Source organism: Ochotona princeps, chromosome 22, assembly GCF_030435755.1.
Source record: "Ochotona princeps isolate mOchPri1 chromosome 22, mOchPri1.hap1, whole genome shotgun sequence".
Taxonomy (NCBI): Eukaryota; Metazoa; Chordata; class Mammalia; order Lagomorpha; family Ochotonidae; genus Ochotona; species Ochotona princeps.
Window position 1 is genome coordinate 16,901,027 of NC_080853.1, and position 18,101 is coordinate 16,919,127.

At 47.7% G+C, this 18,101-nt stretch overlaps 2 protein-coding genes across 3 annotated transcripts; one reads left to right on the plus strand and one right to left on the minus strand.

Moving 5' to 3' along the window:
- Window positions 1-276: 276 nt before the first annotated feature.
- ROMO1 (reactive oxygen species modulator 1) lies at window positions 277-1,533 on the minus strand. Of its 2 annotated transcripts, none has more exons than XM_058679783.1 (3): window positions 1,403-1,533; window positions 1,109-1,239; window positions 277-470 (listed from the first exon to the last, which is right to left on the minus strand). In XM_058679783.1, exons 2-3 carry the CDS (start codon window positions 1,237-1,239, stop codon window positions 362-364), a joined length of 240 nt encoding a protein of 79 aa, XP_058535766.1. In that variant the 5' UTR covers window positions 1,403-1,533; the 3' UTR covers window positions 277-361. The 2 variants fall into 2 exon arrangements, with proteins under 2 accessions (XP_058535766.1, XP_036353055.1); XM_036497162.2 differs by having other exon boundaries at window positions 1,307-1,437.
- On the plus strand, window positions 1,531-17,882 carry NFS1 (NFS1 cysteine desulfurase). The gene is made up of 13 exons (XM_004585768.3): window positions 1,531-1,664; window positions 2,035-2,144; window positions 2,704-2,820; window positions 3,367-3,450; window positions 6,052-6,204; window positions 9,281-9,374; window positions 10,028-10,162; window positions 12,418-12,575; window positions 12,942-13,047; window positions 13,128-13,209; window positions 14,171-14,254; window positions 15,401-15,490; window positions 16,841-17,882. The coding sequence occupies exons 1-13, from the start codon at window positions 1,568-1,570 to the stop codon at window positions 16,902-16,904; spliced, it is 1,374 nt and encodes a 457-aa protein (XP_004585825.2). The 5' UTR covers window positions 1,531-1,567; the 3' UTR covers window positions 16,905-17,882.
- Window positions 17,883-18,101: the final 219 nt, after the last annotated feature.

The following is an 18,101-nucleotide window of genomic DNA, read 5'->3' on the forward strand; positions in this document are numbered from 1 at the left end:
TTCTAAGGTTTAGCAGCTATGTCAAAGTGTAGAATGACAAAACATCCCATGAAAGTTTCACATCTGCAGCATGTGACTTGGAAAAGGGAGACATTTCATGTTCAGTAAGTCGCCAAGTCTACAGAGTTAACTACGATTAGTGGGAAAGGCTACCTATTCTAGAAATTCCTAATTGCAAGTGAAGCAGATGTTGAGCAAGCTCATCATTTCCATCTCTTCAATTCACATGATGTTCTGAGTTTCTGGATGAGCGAATGCAAAATAATGCTGCGAACATACAGGCTACTCAAAGATGACTTTATTATACACAATGCTGGGGATGATGGTGACGCATCTATGTTCTGCGGAGCCACTGCGAGGCTCAGCAGCGGATCCCCATGCCAATGGCCATGAAGGTCCCAAAGGTGCCACCACTCTGCATCATGGTCTTCCCGATGCCACCCATCAGCTCGCGACCCCGCATTCCGATCCTGTGGAGGAAACCAGCATGGAGATAACTTGGCAAAAAAAAAAAAAAAACCTTGAGCACTGACTATTTACTCCTTTCTAACTTGTGCTAATAATGATGAGTCCTATCTGGGGTCAGGAAGGCTCCGTCAAGGTTCACAGGACAGTAGTAGCCAACTGCTTTTAATCAGCAGTGAGACGTGCATGGAAACAGGTTTTGGCGGGTACATACGAAGACTTAACATTCTTTTTGGGTATCTGATGTGAGAAATTTGCAATCTGGAGACTCAATAATGTAGAGGTATTAAAGATAAAAGTGAGCAGCACAACAGTCTCTAACATGAAGCTTAGAATACTTGAGCAGCATACTGCAAATGTGAAAATCACGTTTCACACGTATCCTTCATTTGCCTCATCTACACATTCCGATCCAAGATCGTAAAACCACAGGTCGTCACTGAGCTTTTACAAGTGCTGCATACTATGACCTGACTATTAACACTCAAGTAGGGTGTGTGGCTGGTCTCTAACACCTTAACGTCCAAAGTCTCCACTGAACCCTTAACAGCACTCGGGGCGGAGCCTGATCGGAGGACACACCCCGTAGGCTCCTGGCCCAGAGGGGTGCGACGGGGCGGGGAGTGACTGCGCTGCTCCTCACCTCAGGCAGGAAAAGGTGCCGAACAGCGCCCCGGCCGCCATGCCCACGGCGCAGCCCATCACAAAGCCCATCTTGACGCGGTCGAAGCAGCTGGGCTGGGACTGTCCGTAGGGACCCACGGCTACCGGCATCTGTGGGGGACGAGACAGAGTCAAAGTGCGGGCCCCGACGGGGGGTGCGCCCGGGGCCTCGGAGTACCTCCGGGAGGGCAATCTGTGTGCAGCCTGCCTCCTCTCGGCGCTTTGGCGTCCATCCTCCCGCTCCGCGCCGAACTGCTCCCGCGCCCTTCCTCACCTCGCTCACGGCCTCGGAAGCTCTGCAATACGTCTTCCAGGGAGAGCGAGGCGGAGCGCGCCTGTGGCCCCAGGAATCACTTCCGGGTCGCGCAGCAGCACTTCCGGGCTCCCGGGGTGCGGAGGACGGCGCCGGCTCCTGGTGGTGGACTCGGCCACCGCGACCATGCTGCTGCGATCCGCTTGGAGGCGGGCGGGCCTGGCGGGGAACACGGCTAGGGGAGCCAGGACCGCCGGGCACTTTCGCGAGCTGCGCCTGCGCGGTACGCTCCTGCTCGCGCCATTAGTTGGGGCTCCCTTTCGACCCTGCGGTCCATTAGGCACTTTGATATTCTCGAACGTCCCGGTCCGGCCCCACAGCGCACAGCTTTTGCCTTTCCTGTGGGCTCCCCTGAGCCCGGCTCAGGGTGACCGCTGTCCCGCCCCCTAAGACTCTGAACTCCTTGGAGCCTGGTCCTTCCATACCACTCAGGGTTCGAGCCTCATGTCCCACCACAGCCTCTGGAAGGCGATCTCACCTGGCAATTGTGAAGATGGCCCTAGTGTCTTCCTGCAGGACCCAGTCTCCCCTTGTCCCTTATGTCCCTCTCTGGCCTCTTACTTGGTCCCTGCGCGCCTGTTGTTTTCTGGCAGTTCCTGACCAGGCTCCTCAGTCGCCTGTTCCCTCAAAGACAGCACCTGCTACGCGCGCTGAGGCGGCGCTACGGCCTCTCTACATGGATGTCCAGGCTACAACCCCACTGGTAAGAACACCAACAGGCAGCCTTTCCCTGAAAGTCAAGGTGGGAAGTGTGGAATAGAGGTGACGGTGCCCAGAAGTCTCTGGGTTCCGGTGGAAGGCAGATCTTGTTTACGAGGTGTGAGGGCAAGCAGCCAGCCAGCTGTCTGGAGGCTTACCTTCTCCTGTCTTCACTAGCTGGTGAGTGGTGAACTTAATGAAATCACCCATCCCCAGGAGGGTTCTAGTTCGCTGGAGGGAGCACCACCCAGTGATCAGGGGAGATTGGGTCACTAAATAGATCACACACATGATAAGCACTTGGCATCCTGGATGAGCATCTTCATCTCTGTGGGCTGTCCCAGTCCGATCATCTCCCAGCCCTTCCTGACATCACAAGACAGTGTTAGAGAAAGGTGGTAGAACGCTTGAATGGAAGGTGGGAATGTATTACAGTCATATTTGGTTATTTAGAGGGGATGAAGGATGGATGAAGGCTCGGGCTGTGTCTGACTGGTTGGCAGGTGTGATGCAGATGAAGGACTTGAGGGAACAACTGGAGGGCTCTGTTTTCTTGTGCCTAGGACCCCCGGGTGCTGGATGCCATGCTTCCTTATCTGGTCAACTATTATGGGAATCCCCACTCCCGGACACACGCTTACGGCTGGGAGAGCGAGGCAGCCATGGAACGTGCTCGCCAGGTGAATGCAGAAGAGTCTGGAAGGGGTTGAGCTCAGGGGTTTAGTGGCCTGTGGAAAGTGTTTCCAGCTTGCTAGGAGTGGGCAGTGGCAGAAATAACTTGGAGTTTGTCCTGAAGGAGATATAGACTGCACCTTGTTTGCAGTCGTTTACTTTTTTCACCTTATTTCTGTCTAACTGGCCTTGAGCTCATTTCTCTAAACTTCAATTTCCCACATGTGCAGTGGATATCATACTGGTACCAGTTCCCTAGGGCTTTTGTGGTTGGTGAAATGAGACCATACTGGAAGAGTGGGTGGTGAACATAGCACTTGTACCTATGGGAGCTCTGGAAATACATTTTTAGAAAAAACGGTGGTATTTTGTTGGGGGTTGGAAGCAAGGCTGGGATCCAGGCTGTCCACAGCCCTTGGTAGGCACAGACTGTCTTCCTGGCCTGCTGGTGAGCAGCCGTGGGGCTCTCCCTGCTTCGAGCTCTGAGCCAGCTATATCTGTAGCTGTGGTTCTGGGCTGGACGCTGATATTATGTGTCTGTTTCTGGCTTGCAGCAAGTAGCATCGCTCATTGGGGCTGACCCTCGGGAGATCATTTTCACTAGTGGCGCTACTGAATCTAACAACATAGCCATCAAGGTGAGAGAAGGGTACCTGACAGTGGATCTGGACTGGCCTCTGCCTTGTGTAGGCTCATGTGTAGGCTTATTTCATAGCTCCCTGCCCCATATTCTTGTGACAGGAAGACGCTCCTGATTTATTGCTTCCTTTTGTTCTTGGCAGTGTATTTTAAGACTGTTGGCTTGAATTCAGCAAAGTAGTTGGCTAGCAGGGGTGTGGGTTTCAGCCCTAGTTTCTTAGGTGGCAGCAACTTTAGAAAATTGATAGTGGTGACTGAAGCTCTAAGGAGGTCCAGAATCACTTGTATTTGCACATGTTTCTCCTATACATGATTTTGGGGCTTCACTTATCTTAGTTTTTTGCTTCTTTTTGAAACTTATTTAGTCATGTATTTGAAAGGTAGAGTTACAGAGAAAGGAACAAATATATTCCATTCTCTGGTTCACTCCCAATGAACATGGCTGGCCCAGGTGAAAGCTAGTAGCCTCAAACTCCATTCAAGTCTTCCAAATTTGGCAGGAGCTCAAGCGCCTGGGCCATCCGAGAACGGATGTATTAACAGAGATTTGGTTGGAAACAGGGCACCTGGGACTCAAACCATTGCTCTATAGGATGCCTGTGTTGCAGGCACTGGCTTAACGAACTGTGCCATAGTGCAGCCCTTCCCTCTTCTTTCTGATCAAATCAGTGACAGGCTTTTTTGATTCTTTTTTAAAGATTTGTTTATTTGATAACAGAGATCTTCCATCTGTTGGTTTATACCCCAGTTGGCCTGAATGGCCCCAATTAGCTGCAGTGTCTGGAGACACATTGGTTGGAAGCCGGGATTCAGCAGCTTCTTTTGAGTCTCCCATGCAGGAGCAGTTGGGCCATCATCCACTGCTTTCCCAGAAACATGAGTAGAGAAGGGAATTGGAGATGGAAGCAGCCTTGACATGAACCAGTATCTATGTGGATTGCCAGCCAAATAGCCAGTGGCTTTACCCTCTAAGCCACAATGCCGGCCCATGAATTTCTTTTTTTTTTTTTTTTTAAGATTTATTTATTTTATTGCAAAATCAGATATATAGAGAGGAGGAGAGACAGAGAGGAAGATCTTCCGTCTGATGATTCACTCCCCAAGCGGCCGCAACAGCTGGAGCTGAGCCGATGCGAAGCCAGGAACCAAGAACACGCGGGTGCAGGGTCCCAAGACTTTGATCTGTCCTCGCCTGCTTTCCCAGGCCACAAGCAGGGAGCTGGATGGGAAGCGGGGCTACTGGAGTTAGAACCGGCACCCATATGGGATCCTGGCGTGTTCAACGCGAAGACTTTAACTGCTAGGCCATGCCGCCTGGCCCGAATTTCTTCATTTTTAAATGCTTGATCTTGCGCTCTCTTTAGGCATTCTTTTGGTCACATATTCTGGCTGAGTCATTCTATCCTTGGAACATTCAGATCATTGGTTTTTACACATGTAAAATTCCAGTATTAGGTTTCATGAAACATAAGCATGTTTGACTGGGTCTCGTTGCTAGGATGTTGAGTAAGTGCCAAGGCTCTGAGAAGTGGTAGCTAGTGCAGCTTCAATGGAGACTCACGCCTTCTTTCCAGTATCTTAGCACTTTGCTGCTGCTTTTGTTTTCTCTGGCCTTGATCTGAGTACAGGAGGCATTGGACAGACTCCCAAGATTAGTTCCCTCCCTGAGTCTGTTAGCAAAAAGGTACCCTTTATACTTCAGAGACCACAAAGAGTGCAGATTCCTCCAAAGATCAGGTGGACTGGGAGCACTTAAAAACTTTGGAAATATTTGGTTTTAACTTTTCCCTAGCTCCCAAACCTAGAGGTCAAGGATTCGTAAGATAACTGTGATAGTAGGGGCCAGCGCTTTGGTTGTCTTACTGCCTTCAGGGCTGGCATCTCATGTGTGTGCTGGTTTGAGTCCCAGATGTTCTTCCTCTGATCCTGTTCCTACCTCTGTACCTGGAAAATTAATGGAAGATGGTTTAAGTACATGGGCCCTGGCATCCTTACAGCAGACAAAGGAGAAGTTCTAAGCTCCTGGCTTTTGGCCTGGCTCAGTCCCAGCCGTTATAGCCATGTGGGGAGTCACCCAGCTGATGGAAGACCTCTGTCTCCAATCTCTGTTTAACTCTGCTTTCCAAATAAATAACTAAATCTTTAAAAAAAAAAAAGTGACATCTACTCATTATGTTATTTGGTTTACTGCTATTACCCTGTCACCTAGAAAATTGCTTGTCACATCAAGTTACTGTTTGAATTGGTGACTGAATGAGTCATAACTATTCAAACAACGTGGAGCAGAATTCCTTAATTTATTCACAAAGAGATCACCTCTGTTAACCATTTGCTACATGTTTCTCTAAATTTTTAAACACATACAGTTGCCTGAATATTATTATTTGAATGAACTATATAATTTTTGAAAGGCATAAATATAAATATATATATATATATATACACATATATATTTATGTTTGTATTTGACATAGAAAGTGAGATAGAGAGATTTTCCCTGCAATGGCTGGAGCTGAGCTGATACTGAGCCAGGAGATGGAGTTGAAGTCATGACTTGTTGCTCACTCTGTGTTCTTCCTCCTATCACCTCCCATTTCCAGGGAGTGGCCCGATTCTACAGATCACGGAAAAAGCACTTGATCACCACCCAGACAGAGCACAAGTGTGTCTTGGACTCGTGCCGTTCCCTTGAAGCCGAGGGCTTTAAGGTCACCTACCTCCCTGTGCAGAAGAGTGGGATCATCGACCTGCAGGTAAGAGTAGCTGTGGTCAGGAAGGACAAAACAGCGAGAGCCTAGCTTTAATCTGTATGTCTGTCTTTCCCAGCTCACCTTGAACCTGGGCTGTAGCTAATGGATGGTGGTTGGGATGGGGGTAGAGAAACAGAGCTGTCCTAGAACAAGGTCATGTGCCCCTGGAGTATGTATGGCTGTTTTCTAGGGAGCCTTTGTTTCTCAGCTTTGTTGATGTTTCCTTAGTGTGTGTAACTGTTCTGCATGTGTACAGGATTTGAGGGACTCACACTCACCAGGACAAAACTGACCTCCTTTCCTGGGCTGATGCCACTAAGTCCTTTGAAAAAGAGGAAGAATTTTACTCTTTACTCCATTTTAGCCCATTTCCTTGTATGTCCGTATGGCATGCTGGTGTTTCAGACAGCTGTTTATCCTTGTATGCTGTTGTGCCAGCCCTTCATTTTGAGATCTTGATCTGCAGCTTTCTTACGCTTTGGTTTTGCTATTAGGGTAATAGTGGTCTCATACAACACCTGAGTTATAAACTACTGTTTCAGACCAGCCCCTTCATAAGACCTCTTATCTCAGGCAAACTAACCTTCATATTTCCTTGTCCAGTCCTAGCTTGAGCCTTTGCTCACTGTTCCATTATTGATCTATTCATCTTTTATTTCCTTTCCTATGTTTGTCTTCCCCTTGGATGGGTGTTTGTTGTAGGGATTAGGATGTTGCTTGGGATGCCACACTCTATATCTGAGTGCCTAGGTTCAAGTCCAGGTTCTGCTTTTCATGCTAACTTGCTGTTAATGTGTGCTTTGATAGGCATTAGATGATGGCTCAAATATTTGATTCCTTGACACATCAGACATCTGAAAGGAATTTCTGGCTCTTGGCTTTATCATAGCCCTACGTTGGCTTTGGAGATATTTGGAAAATGAACTAGCGGTTGGAAAGTTTTCTTTGTCTCACTTTCACTGAGCCATTGTACCAACCCCTGGAAGCAAAGTTTATTCCCCCTGCCTTTCTCTGCTCCTCCTGCAAGGTGCCTTCTCCTTTTTTCACTGCCAACTTTACATGCATATTATTCTCAGTTGTGTAAAAAGGCTTGTGGATCTCCAAAATGCCATTGATCGGGGCACTGTCATTCTGTATTCTCTGTGCTCTTGTCACATTTAGAGGGAATGATGCCAACAGAAGTAGAACACTCTGCTGTAGGAGGCCTCTTAAAGCTGTGGACTGCACGCAGGCCCCCATGCTTCTGCCTCCTCTGTTTTGACCAGGACTTGGAGGATGGGCATGCCATAACTATAGGACCTTGAGGTCAAGCAGAAGATGAAGGAGTTCCAGATGCCATCCAGCCCAGCCTTGGGGAGGGCAGCCTCTGAGACACTAGGCATGGTGCCCAGACTTGATACCCCGCCTGGCCTGATCCTCCCCACATCATGTGCTGAGCAACGACTACAGCAAGACCAAATGGGGCCCCTGGCTGCACTTGGGAAAGGGCCTCTTGGGCCACCTAGGAGCACTGTGCCCTGCCACACAGCACCAGTAGCCCCACCTGACCTTACCCATGGTAGGCCGCTGTTATAATGTCCACCTCAACCGGCTGCTGCAGGGTCAAGAGGATCCTGCTCCCTGCAGCCCCCAGCAGCCCCCAGCAGCTGCATGCAATCGCCTCGTGGGGCTTCTACAGAAAGACGGGACCCATTTGCACCCCTGCAGCTGTGCTACAACCTTGACCTTATAGAAGTAGGTCCAGCACTCAGTGGGAATGCAGCCAGGATCCCTGTGATAGGTTTTTCTAATCTCTCTAGAGACACAGGCTGCCCTGTTGATGACACTGTTGTCCACCCCATCTTTCCCCTGTACTGGTGACATCATCTAGCTTGTCAGTTGGCCCAGGCTAGGGACACACTGGTAGCTGGAGCATGGAGGGTGCCCCTGTGTGGAGGTACCCCCTGATGAGGTTACTACAGCCAGCTTATGACAGGTGGCACAGCGCTGGACACCATGCACACGTGGGCATCATGGCCTTGTAGAAATTAAACTCCACTGCCTGTCTTAATTCCTGGGCTCTTTGTCTTAATTCCTGCAGCTGTCCCTGGGGGTGCTCAGTGGGCTAGGTGGAGTGGACTGGGAACTTGACCCCAAAAGAGGAAGGGTGGGAGACCTGGTATAGGCAGCATCCAGTGTTGAGGCCTTCAGGGAGTGATCCTGGGGCAGGTTCCATCCCGCATCACTGCTCTATATGGCTGTGGAACTCAGCCATCGGAGGCACAGGAAGGCCTGTGACAAGAGACTCATGGCTTGTAATCATATCAGTGAAGGGGAAGCCCAAGCCCAAGGATGAAGGTCAGAGTAGGTTTTACTAATTTTCTGTTGGGCGCTAGGAGCTGCATGACGTTGAACTCTCCTCCCTCCCGTGTGTGTACAGTCTGCCATTGTGGTTGGAGTCAGGGCAGGAAGAGAGCTCTGTCCTTGAGTCACTTGCCGGGCATGGAAATGAGATGCTTGCTGGTGCCCTAAGAGAGGGGCTGGGGCGAGTGCTCAGAGGCCCTGGGAGGTGGGTGGGGTGTCTCTGGGTGACACAGAAAGTGACAAGCCCTAGGATGAGGAGGCCCTGGAGGATCAGGCTGATGATGAGAGGCCGCAGGAAGGATGGCTTGTCACTAGGGCAAGAGAAAGCTGGCACAAAGCTGAGGTGTCGGCACTGCTGCAGAGAGGGGCTAGAGTGGCAAGACTTAGAACATAAAGTAGAAACACAAGACGGGTTCACGGAGGCCTGGAGGACAGTTGCCATAACGGCTGTGATAAGCAAAATGAAGCGATGAGTAGGTTGCTGGATGGAAAGTGGAGCTGTCAGGATACAAACCGTAGCCCAGATGGGATGCTGGCACTTGGAGGTGGAAGATTAGCCAATTGAGCCACTGTGTCAGCCCCAGTGATGGGCTCTCTTCTTTTTTTTTGTTTATTTGGTTTTTTTTTGTTGTTGTTTTTTTGTTATGATGGGCTCTTTTCAAGAGTGAGCTTGCCTATGTTCTGTGTCAGGAGAGACCTTGCTGGCACTGTGTAGTCTCTTACTCCTTACTCTTAGGAATTGGAGGCCGCCATCCAGCCAGATACCAGCCTGGTCTCAGTCATGACTGTCAACAATGAGATTGGAGTGAAGCAGCCTATTGCAGAGATAGGTAAGAATCACAGGTTAACCTTGATTCTGGTGAAACAGTGGGTCTGTGTGAGAGAACACGAACAGACTGGGAGCTATAGGTAACAATCTGTAGACTGCTATAAGAAAATCAAGGGAAAGAGTTCGTATACCCTGTTGAAGGACATTGGAAGTGGTTAGTACCCTGTTTTTTTTTTTTTTTCATTTCATTGCAGTTGCAGCCAATAACAAAATTCCTTAGCCTCTTTTCTCTGTATTTTTTTTTTACATTTAGAATATGTCTTTATTGTCCCTACTTAGAGTTTGCCCTATAATCTCTTCAGATATGTTAGCAAAATAAAAATCTGTTAATGTTTGTTTCTTTTAAATAAATAAGAAAAAGATCTAAATGGTAATGGCATATAGGAAAAGGCTGGTGTTGCTGAAATCCTAAGAATTTTATGCATTAGAATGTCAGGGGCAAAACAAAAAAAAATGGAAATAGTCATCAAGGCATGTTCGAATTTGCTACTTTGCCATTGTTCTATTCATCCCATTGGAAAGAGTGAGAGAGAGGGCGGAGTAGGGAAAAGGTTGATGGAATCGTCATAAAGGTCATGTAATGTAAGGACAGATCCTGGGCATTGTGGCACTGCTGCGGGGCGACTTGGCCACAGTGTGCTGATGTTTTTCTAGGGAGGATTTGCAGCTCCAGAAAGGTGTATTTCCATACTGATGCAGCCCAGGCAGTTGGAAAAATCCCACTTGATGTCAATGACATGAAAATCGATCTCATGAGCATCAGCGGTCACAAAATCTATGGTCCCAAAGGTACCAGTGCTTCTTATTCTTTTTTCTTTCTGTATCTCCCAGAAAACCCTTTGGCAGATGTTCCTTAGAGTTATTTAGGACTATCACTGCTGTTAGAGGAAGGTGTATTTTCACAATTCCTTGCCAAATGCAGGTTTCAAACAAAATGTTTCAATAATAATTGCACTTTCAAGGCCCAGCACCATAGCCTAGCAGCTAAAGTCCTTGCCTTGCACGCCTGGGATCCCATATGGGCTCCGGTTCTAGTTCTGGCAGCTCCAGTTTCCATCCAGCTCCCTGCTTGTGGCCTGGGAAAACAGTCGATGACGGCCTAAAGTCTTGGGACCCTGCACCCGTGTGGAAGTCCTGGAGGAAGTTCCTGGCTCCTGGCTTCGGATTGGCTGAGCACCAGCTGTTGCAGTCACTTGGGGAGAGAACTATCAGATGGAAGATCTTCCTCTCTGTCTGTCCTCCTCTCTGTATATTTGACTTTGCAATAAAATAAATAAATCTTAAAATAATAATAATAATAATTGTACATTCAAAAGCCCGAGTAGGGCCTGGAGGAGTAGCTTAGTGGCTAAATGGCACTTTGCATGCACCAGGATCACATTGGGCACAGGGTCGTGTCCTGAATGTTCAGCTCTGGCTGTTGTGGCCACTGGGGGAGTGAACCAGCTGATAGAAGATTCTATGTGTTCTTGACTCTGTAAATCTGCTTTCCCAATAAAGACAATTAAATCTTAAAAAAAACAAAAAAGTCCAAGCCGTTACTGTGTAGGTGTAGATAGCAGGGCATTCTTCTTGGGCTTCTGTTTAAAAAAAAAAAATCCTTAGAAGACATGTAGCTATCAGTCTGGTTGGGGAACAGGCTTTGTAGAATCAAATTTTATCAGATTGGCACAGCCATCTTGTCTGCTTTAAGACGCAGGGCAACAGTCTTTGAGTCCTTTGTTCTCTCAGTCTTGCTTTACCTTAGTGATGGATTGTACAGGTATGTGTCTCTCGCAGACTTAGGAGTGGGTTCTGCTGTTGGTCTGTAGGATTGGTGGCTGGTCTTCTGGGCCCAGGAATATTTGCAGGCTTGAGATCTGATTCCTTGTCCCAAACCCTAGAGAGATTGTTGCCCTCTGTGGAGGTAACCATAAAAAAATAAATTTCTTTGTGGAGGAAGGGCCCCTTTTTTATTGTAAATTTTTATTGTAAAGTCAGATATACAGAGAGGAAGAGAGACAGAGGAAGATCTTCCCTCCGTTGATTCACTACCCAAGTGGCCCCAACAGCCTGGACTGAGCCAATCCGAAGCCTGGATTCAGGAGCCCAGAGCCTCTTCCGGGTCTCCCATGCGGGTGCTGGGTCCCAAGGCTTTGGGCTGTCGTCGACTGCTTTCCCAAGCCACAAGCAGGGAGCTGGATGGGAAGTGAGGCTGCTGGGATTAAAATCAGTACCCATATGGAATTCTGGTGAGTGTAAGGCAAGAACTTTATCCACTAGGGTACTGCAACAGACCCCAAAGGGCCCTTTTTTCATTGATGTCTGGTGGTACGCTGTGTCTGCAAGATGTGTCATAGCCCTGAGGTGATGGTGGGACAGCTGTGGCCTATATGATGAAGATAGCTTATATCAGGGCTTCCTAGACTTGGTGAGGGATTGTTTTATGAGCTATTATTAGAAAAACAAAAATAAAAAACAACCCAGATGCATTCTATTTTTAATTAAAGTGCTGACTTGTTTAGCTATTTCATAGATATATCTGCTTTTTTTGTTTTTTTTTTTTTATTGATATTTGAAAGTAGAATGATAGAGAGATGGGGAGTAAATACATATTCCATCTACTGGTTTTTTCTTCAGATGTTTGCCATGGCTGAGACTTGTCTAGGCTGACCCTAGGAAACTGCTCCAGCCAGGTCTTCCACATGCCCAAGTGCTTGGTTCCCTACACTGCCCTGGAGATCTGCAATAAGCTCCTGGCTCCTGGCTGTTGTGGCCATTTGGGAAATGAAGCAGGGGATGAAAGACCTTTCTCTTTCTATCTGTCTCTCTGTAACTTTGCCTTTCAAATGAATAGAACACAAAAAACAAAACAAAACAAAAAAACCCTTAAAAATTAATTATTGATTTATTGCTGCTATTCTTTTTCCTCAATTTTTTTCATTAGAAAACTTTCAAGACTACAGAAAAGTTGACATAAAATATTGGCAGCTTTGGGCAATGATCCTTCATTTCATCTGTGTTTCCTGTTTTTCTTCTATGTTGTAAATAACTTTCTTCCCTAGGGGTTGGTGCCATCTACATCCGCCGCCGGCCCCGTGTGCGTGTGGAGGCCCTGCAAAGTGGAGGGGGACAGGAGCGTGGTATGAGGTCCGGGACAGTGCCCACACCACTGGTAGTGGGGCTTGGGGCTGCGTGTGAAGTGGCACAGCAAGAGATGGAGGTATGGGGAGAATGTTTGCTCCCATCACTTTTTCCCCTGTGCTGGGACTCTTACTTAAAGGGATCCTTAACTGATCGCTCCTTGAAGAGAAAGTTGAAGAAAATCCTTCTTTGTCCTCATGGTTACTGACACTTTGTTCATAGTTGGTGTTACAGAGCCAAACTCTACGTCCCTTTAAGAGCAGTTAGCTGTGTTTACAATTGTGTGCCTTTCACAGTCTAGCTGCTCTGCTCACTTCTGGGAACATGAATCTCCCTGGATACATAGGAAGATAAGTGGGCATGGTCACTGCTGGGTGGAAAAAGGTTCCTTAGACATTGTGTCTTTGGGAACCAGTGTGCTTAGTCTGCCTTATCTGTTGGTTAGTACGACCATCAGCGCATCTCCAAGTTAGCGGAGCGGCTAACGCAGAAGATAATGAAGAGCCTTCCTGATGTGGTGATGAACGGAGACCCTGAGCACCATTACCCCGGTATAGATGTGCACCTTCTATCCCTGTTCTAGAAGGAACTGGGGCTCTGCAATCACTCTCACAGCTTTTCTCCCCTGTAGGCTGCATCAACCTTTCCTTTGCATATGTGGAAGGGGAGAGTCTGCTCATGGCACTTAAAGACGTCGCCTTATCCTCAGGCAGGTGAGCTGGATTGGGAAGCGAACAGATGGGGCTGACACATGGCTCCTCAGTTCACAGTGTAAGAGTTCCTGAATGCCCGGCGACGTGGCCTGGCGGCTAAAGTCCTCGCCTTGAAAGCCCCGGGATCCCATGTGGGCGCCGGTTCTAATCCCAGCAGCTCCACTTCCCATCCAGCTCCCTGCTTGTGGCCTGGGAAGGCAGTTGAGGACGGCCCAATGCATTGGGACACTGCACCCGCGTGGGAGACCTGGAAGAGGTTCCAGGTTCCCGGCTTCGGATCGGCACACACCGGCCCGTTGCGGCTCACTTGGGGAATGAATCATCGGACAGAAGATCTTCCTCTCTGTCTCTCCTCCTCCGTGTATATCTGGCTGTAATAAAATGAATAAATCTTTAAAAAAAAAAAAAAAAAGAGTTCCTGAATGAAGGGTAATGGTCACTTTGAAGTGGCTTTGCACAGGTGACGTGTGCCACCCAGGGAGGGCTCCTGGGGCATTTTTGTGCCTTTTATGAACTCAGGGAATGAGTAAGGGTGTGTTTTCTCTGGTGTTAACACCAGCAGTTCTCTTCCATGCCTCCAGAACTGAAGTCTTCCAAGGTCTCCAAGGGTCTAGTGGCTCTCTCTAGGGTGGTCCAGAAGGTATATTCTGTTCTGAGGGAGTGGGCACATGGTCTCTCTGTTGCCTGTTTTTGTCAAACCTAATTCCTACTGCCCTAACTCATGCTGAATCTCATTTTGGCAGTGTCCTGTTCCCGGAGGTTATGCATCCAGAGACCAGAGGTGTCAGGTTCACGCCCAAGGATATGCAGGGCAGCATCAGACCCCATAACTCTATGTTAATAGTTGATGTCCTGTGTTTGGAAGAACACCAGGGCACTGGGAGAGAGCAGTGAAACTGTAGGCTTACAGCTGGGTACCGATGTTAATGATGAACTAAGCCAGGAATTTGTCTCTCCTTAGTGCCTGCACCTCTGCATCCCTGGAGCCTTCCTACGTCCTCAGAGCGATTGGCACTGATGAAGACTTGGCACACTCTTCCATCAGGTGAGGCAGTGGAACAGCCACATTCATGGAAGGCATCTTTGAATGCATTTCATCTCCTATTACAAGCTTCTTCAACTCATTCTTTACCTCCTCTGGATTTTTTTTCCCTTAACATTGATTTATTTTTATTAGAAAGGCAGATTTACAGAGAGAAAGAGAGACAAAGATCTTCCATCTGTTTGTTCACTTTCGAAATGGCCTCAAAAGCCAGAGCTGAGCCAGTCTGAAGCCAGCAGCGAAAAGCTACTTCTAGGTCTCCCATGCAGTTGCGGAGTCCCAGTACTTTGGGCCATCCTACATTGCTTTCCCAGACAACAAGCAAGGAGCTGGATGGGAAGTAAAACAGCCAGGATATGACTTGGCACCCATATGGGTTCTTGTCACTTTAAGGAGGAGGATTAACCAATTGAGCCATTGTGCCAGACCCTTTTTCTTGATTCTTTATGAAAGTTTTTAGAGCATTGGTTCTCAGACTGGATTGATGTCACCAGGCAAGTTTGTGGAGGTGACAGCACATGAGCCTCAAATTTTAGATACTATACTTTTATAACATGCTTGTAGGAACCATAGAAGAAACAGAGTACTGGTATATGGGACAGCTCAGAAAAGTAGAGGCAGTAAGTGGAATCTACCATGGTAAAAACATCACAAACACTATTTAGTTCCTGTCAGTAAAATGTATTTGCTTTTTAAATATTCAAATGATGGCATTGTTTATATATATTAAAAAAACACGGCTCTGGCTTTCTTAATCCTTCCCATGGAGCACTTACTCTTAGGACAGGCTGCCGTAGCCATTGTAGCCAGTTGTTTCCTGGGTCTTCACCCCAGATGGATTTTTGGACATCTACTTTTCCTAGCCTGTGGTCAAGGGACCTCTTTTCTTTGCCACCTACTCCTTGAACACAATGACCACTCTCCAGTGTTTTTGGTTCAATAGGTCCAAAGGAGAGTAGGAAATTTGCTGTCAGATGAATCTAATGCTGGTGGTCCCTAGACCACATTCTGAGAAACTCTGACACACTGGACAGCACCAGCTTCCCTCTGTTTCTTTAACGTTGTGGGTCCTCCAGAAGTTGTTGGCTGTCTGAATTTACCCCTGACCCAGGGTGCTGACACAGAGCTCCTCCACTTGGACTGTTTCAGGTTTGGCATTGGCCGCTTCACCACAGAGGAGGAAGTGGACTTCACAGCGGAGAAGTGCATTCATCATGTAAAACGACTTCGAGAAATGAGGTACGCCCTCTTATATCAGAGACTTTTTGTCATTTTTAAGTTCTGTTGAATTTATTTGAATGGCAGAGTTACCGACAAAAAGTGAAAGACAGAAGGCTCCTCTGTCCCCTGCAGTGGACACCATGTCATGGCCGGGTCATGCAGAAGGCTGGAGTCTAAAACCATATCTGTGTCTCACACTCCTCCATTCCCAAATGCATTACCAGGCACCTGTTTCACAAGTAGGGAAGAATTGACACTCAGTGCCTCAAATCGAGGCTTCTCCCAACGCTCCGCCATGCAGGCCCCCATCAGAGACTCTTTGGAAGAAATTAGATCGTCACTTTCCTTCCATCAGCTGTTTTATTTCCTTAAAGATTGGTATATTTTTGCCAGAAAGGCAGATTTTTGTCTTAAGATTTTTATTTATGTTTATTGTAAAGTCAGATATACAGAAAGAGAGACAAAGAGGAAGATCTTCTGTTTGTTGATTCATTCTCTAAGTGGCCACAATGGCCAGAGCTGTCCCAATCCGAAGCCAGGAGCCTGGAGCCTCCTCCAGGTCTCCCATGCAGGTAACAGGGTCCCAAGGCTTTGGGCTGTCGTCGACTGCTTTCCCAGGCCACAAGCAGGGAGCTGAATGGGAAGTGGAGCCACTGGGATCAGAATTGGCACCCATATGGTATCCTGGCGCGTGCAGTGGTAAGGCTTTTATCTGCTAGGCTACCATGTCAGACCCTGGAAAGGTTGATTTACTGAGAGAAGGAGAGAAAGAAAGATCTTCCATCCGCTGGTTAACCCCCCACGTGGCCACAACAGCAGGGGCTGTGCCAATCCGAAGCCAGGAATCAAGAGCTTCTGGATCTCCCATACAGCTGCAGGGTCCCCAGGCTTTGGGCTGTCCTCTACTGCTTTCCCAGGACACAGGCAAGGAGCTCCTTCCATCAGTTCTGTGTACACATTGTTAGAAGCTAAAATTTGAGAGTACTTCCATTTAGGATTTAGAGATTCCACAGAGCAATAGTTTATCTCCACCTTGGTTTCTTAGTTTTAGAATATGAGAATGCGTTTTTAAAATCTAAAGGATGAGGCCTGGCGTGATAGCCTAGCTGCTAAAGTCCTCGCCTTGCATGCACCGGATCCCATATGGGCACCAGTTTTAATCCCGGCAGCCCTACTTCCCATCCAGCTCCCTGCTTGTGGCCTGGGAAAGCAGTGGAGGATGGCCTAAGGCTTTGGGACACTGCACCCGCTTGGGAGACCTGGAAGAGGTTCCTGCCTCCTGGCTTCGTATCGACGCAGCAAGTTCTTCCAGCCAGAGTTGTCTCCCTTGTAAGTTTTCATTCATTCCATGACTCTTCTCTTTGGCAGCCCTCTCTGGGAGATGGTGCAGGATGGCATTGACCTCAAGAGCATCAAGTGGACTCAACACTAGAAGATTGGACCTGAATTTGTACTGGCCTGCCCCTCCTGTTTCACCCACGCTCAGCCAGGCACCTTGTGCACCCAGTCAGTGTCCCATGGTGATGACAACATTGGTATATTGATGTCAGCATCTATTCCACCTCCATGACAGAAACATAAGGAAAGTTAACACAGCATTAGCTCTCTATTTTTCTCCACGAGTTCTATGGTCATATACTGTGTGGATGTTCTTCTCCTGAGGCAATGCAGACATTTGCTATGATATTGCTTCTGGACATGCTGGGAGTCCTGGGTGGGGAATGCCAAGGTACCAGAGTAGGGTGTTTGCTTAGGGACCCTGATGCTCTTTGGCAAGTCATTGGTCTCTTTCTGCTGCTCAACTGGATTGGCTCCTTCGACAGTAAGCTGAATCAACTGCTTCAATTTAAAATTTTCCATAGCTCCAAAGGATACATCTTCATATTGACTGTAGACCGAAGTGTGGATTTGTGAGATGGTATCTCTTCTTTCTTTTCCCATCCTCCTCCTTTTCTTTTGACCCAATGGAACCAAAAATCTTTATGATCCTACCCAATCACTGAAATAATTTATGTTTTTCCTTAATATTTGTTAATTTTGAAACTGGAGAAATAAACTCCCTTTGTTGTATTTACTGTTATTGTGTGAGAAGCAGAGGGTGAAGGGGAAATTACTCTGAGAAGCCAAGGACAAGAATTCCCTCCCATTCAGTATCCACAGGTGACTCAGTTGACTCATGGTGTGATGGGTTAATATCTTGCGACATTGACAACACATATGGGCCTGGGAAAGGAGCAAGAAATGGCCCAAGTGCTTGAGCTTCTGCATCAGATGGGAGAGCTAGAAGAAGCTTCAGGCTGCTGGTTTCAGACTGGCTCAGCTGTGGCTGTTCTGTCCATTTAGGAAGTTAACCCAGTGGATGGAAGATCTGTTTATCTCATCTTTTCTCTATATAAATTTTTCAAGTAAAGATAAATGATTCGGATTCTGCGTGGTAGCCCACCACCTGAAGTCTTAGCGTTGAATGTGCCAGGATCCCATATGGGCTCCAGGCCTAATCCCCACATCCACACTTCCCATCCAGCTCCCTGTTTGTGGCCTGAGAAAGCAGTTGAAGACAGCCCAAAGCCTTGAGACCCTGCACCCGCATGGAAGACTCCGGAGGAGGTTCCAGGCTACTGGCTTTGGA

What these genes read in the sequence shown, in the direction of transcription:
- NFS1 (XM_004585768.3), top strand. Translation starts at nt 1,568, where the DNA reads ATGCTGCTGCGATCCGCTTGGAGGCGGGCGGGCCTGGCGGGGAACACG. An exon ending in CCATGGAACGTGCTCGCCAG is followed by an intron (nt 2,821 to 3,366) that starts GTGAATGCAGAA and finishes TCTGGCTTGCAG; the next exon opens with CAAGTAGCATCGCTCATTGG. An exon ending in GTGGGATCATCGACCTGCAG is followed by an intron (nt 6,205 to 9,280) that starts GTAAGAGTAGCT and finishes CCTTACTCTTAG; the next exon opens with GAATTGGAGGCCGCCATCCA.
- ROMO1 (XM_058679783.1), bottom strand. Translation starts at nt 1,239, where the DNA reads ATGCCGGTAGCCGTGGGTCCCTACGGACAGTCCCAGCCCAGCTGCTTC. An exon ending in GGCACCTTTTCCTGCCTGAG is followed by an intron (nt 471 to 1,108) that starts GTGAGGAGCAGC and finishes TTTCCTCCACAG; the next exon opens with GATCGGAATGCGGGGTCGCG.